The following is a 1,875-nucleotide window of genomic DNA, read 5'->3' on the forward strand; positions in this document are numbered from 1 at the left end:
TATACTATAATATAATATGATACTGTATTCTGAAAATATGTTAAATTTTACAATCATATTCATGAAGTACTGCCTTTTAAACTTTTTGTATGGATATTTTTGCTAAAAATCAACAGAAAAGTTTTAAGAATAAGTCCAAAACCCTAGAAAACTTAGATTAGTTTACGAAGATAGAGCCAAACATGGCATCACCCTACTCCCTTTCCAATGTCTTATACTTGAACCCCTCCAATCTAATCACATTAAATCATAACCCTGTCAACACCTGTTCTCTTTCTCTCTCTCTCTCTTCTTCCATAAAGTACCAGCCATTGACATAGATCTAACAATGTAACAGAGCTTATCTCCATTTTACAAATGGCGGATCATCATCATCTTCATCATAATCGTCATCTTCGTAAAGCTGGGAAAACCCCCAGATCACAAACACTCCCATCCTCCCCTACTCATTCATCCTCCTCCTCCGATTTCGAATTCACCATCTCTCTCTCCCCTCGCAAATCCTCCGCCACCAATCTTTGCCCCGCCGACGACCTCTTTTACAAGGGCCAACTTCTCCCTCTTCACCTCTCCCCTCGCATTTCCATGGTACGCACCTTGCTTCTCTCTTCCTCCTCCACATCTTCATCCGCCACCACCGCCCGCCACTCCTCTGACTCCCACTCCTCCTTCTCCACCGACGGATGCGACTCCTCCCGACCCAGCTCCGTCACTGACGACGACCTTCATCTCCAAACCAAACTATTCCCTTCTACCTTACAAACCCAGCCTTTCATCTCCCACCACCACAAGAAACCCAATAAGTACTTCTCCTTATCTAGATTCTCATCTGTCTTCCGCAAGGAAACCAAAGCTCCGGCCACCACTGGTACTACTACCGCCGCCCGTATTGACCAAGATATCTTAACCGGATCTTCCGTTAAACGCATGAGTGTGACAGCTAAAGAAATGATACGAAAGTATCTGAAGAAAGCAAAACCGTTGTACGAAAAGCTATCGCAAAGACAGGGTCAGACTTTTCAGGTTAAGAAAACGGGTCCTCCTCCACCTCCTCCTAAAACGGAGGAGATCAGAAGCAACAAGGAAAACGACGTAATCTCTCACTCGTTCTCAGGAAATCTCCGGTATCCTAGAAGGAGAAGCTGCGTATCGAGCTGCCCATCATCCATGCGGTCATCTCCTAGTCACTCTGGAGTTCTATGTCGGAACAGTGTGATGAGAGGAACCGGCGGCGGCATCTACTCCAACAACTCGTCATCCATGGAGGAATTGCAGAGCGCGATTCAAGGGGCGATAGCGCATTGTAAGAACTCCATGACTCAGAACAACTAGAAGAAGAAGGAGAAGAAGAAGAAGAAGACGGTGGAAGCCTACAGGTTACAAGTCCGGCCATTTGCGCAAGGTACAAGGTATTTACTTCGCCTGTGATCTGGATCTGACTGGTTTTGGTAGATTTGCTAGCAAGTACTTGAAAATGTAAACCTTAAATCATTTATTAGACTTACTATGAGTTGTTACAATAATCTTTTTTTTATATTGATCGACTAACACATGCATGATTGTCATCTTCGGTTGGATTTTTCGAATAACTTGTGCATGTATTTGCATATTCATGAACAATGAATCGGTAGCATATGGCTTAATATGTACGGCTATGTGGTAGTAAACTTTTGTTGCTATTAAAGTTATATTCAATTAATTTTCTTTTTTTATTTTTAAATCAACATATATTGGTAAAATGAAATCAAATTTATAAGAAGGTTATATACAATTAAAAACTTCAACTATCAACTTTTAGCTATCATTTTAGTATTTTACCAATTACATAACTATGTATAGATATCTCGTTATTATTAGACGTAGTTTACATTATAT

The 1,875-nt window shown here is 41.1% G+C and overlaps 1 protein-coding gene across 1 annotated transcript; it reads left to right on the top strand.

The window, feature by feature from the left end:
- The first annotated feature begins 200 nt into the window (after positions 1–200).
- On the top strand, positions 201–1,523 carry LOC111890781 (probable membrane-associated kinase regulator 1). Its single transcript, XM_023886869.3, has one exon. It carries the CDS (start codon positions 358–360, stop codon positions 1,330–1,332), a length of 975 nt encoding a protein of 324 aa, XP_023742637.1. The 5' UTR covers positions 201–357; the 3' UTR covers positions 1,333–1,523.
- The last annotated feature ends 352 nt before the right edge of the window (positions 1,524–1,875 follow it).

The sequence above is a fragment of the Lactuca sativa genome, chromosome 5 (assembly GCF_002870075.4).
Source record: "Lactuca sativa cultivar Salinas chromosome 5, Lsat_Salinas_v11, whole genome shotgun sequence".
NCBI classification, from domain to species: domain Eukaryota; kingdom Viridiplantae; phylum Streptophyta; class Magnoliopsida; order Asterales; family Asteraceae; genus Lactuca; species Lactuca sativa.

Coding starts and splice junctions, on each gene's coding strand:
- LOC111890781 (XM_023886869.3), top strand. CDS start 358: ATGGCGGATCATCATCATCTTCATCATAATCGTCATCTTCGTAAAGCT.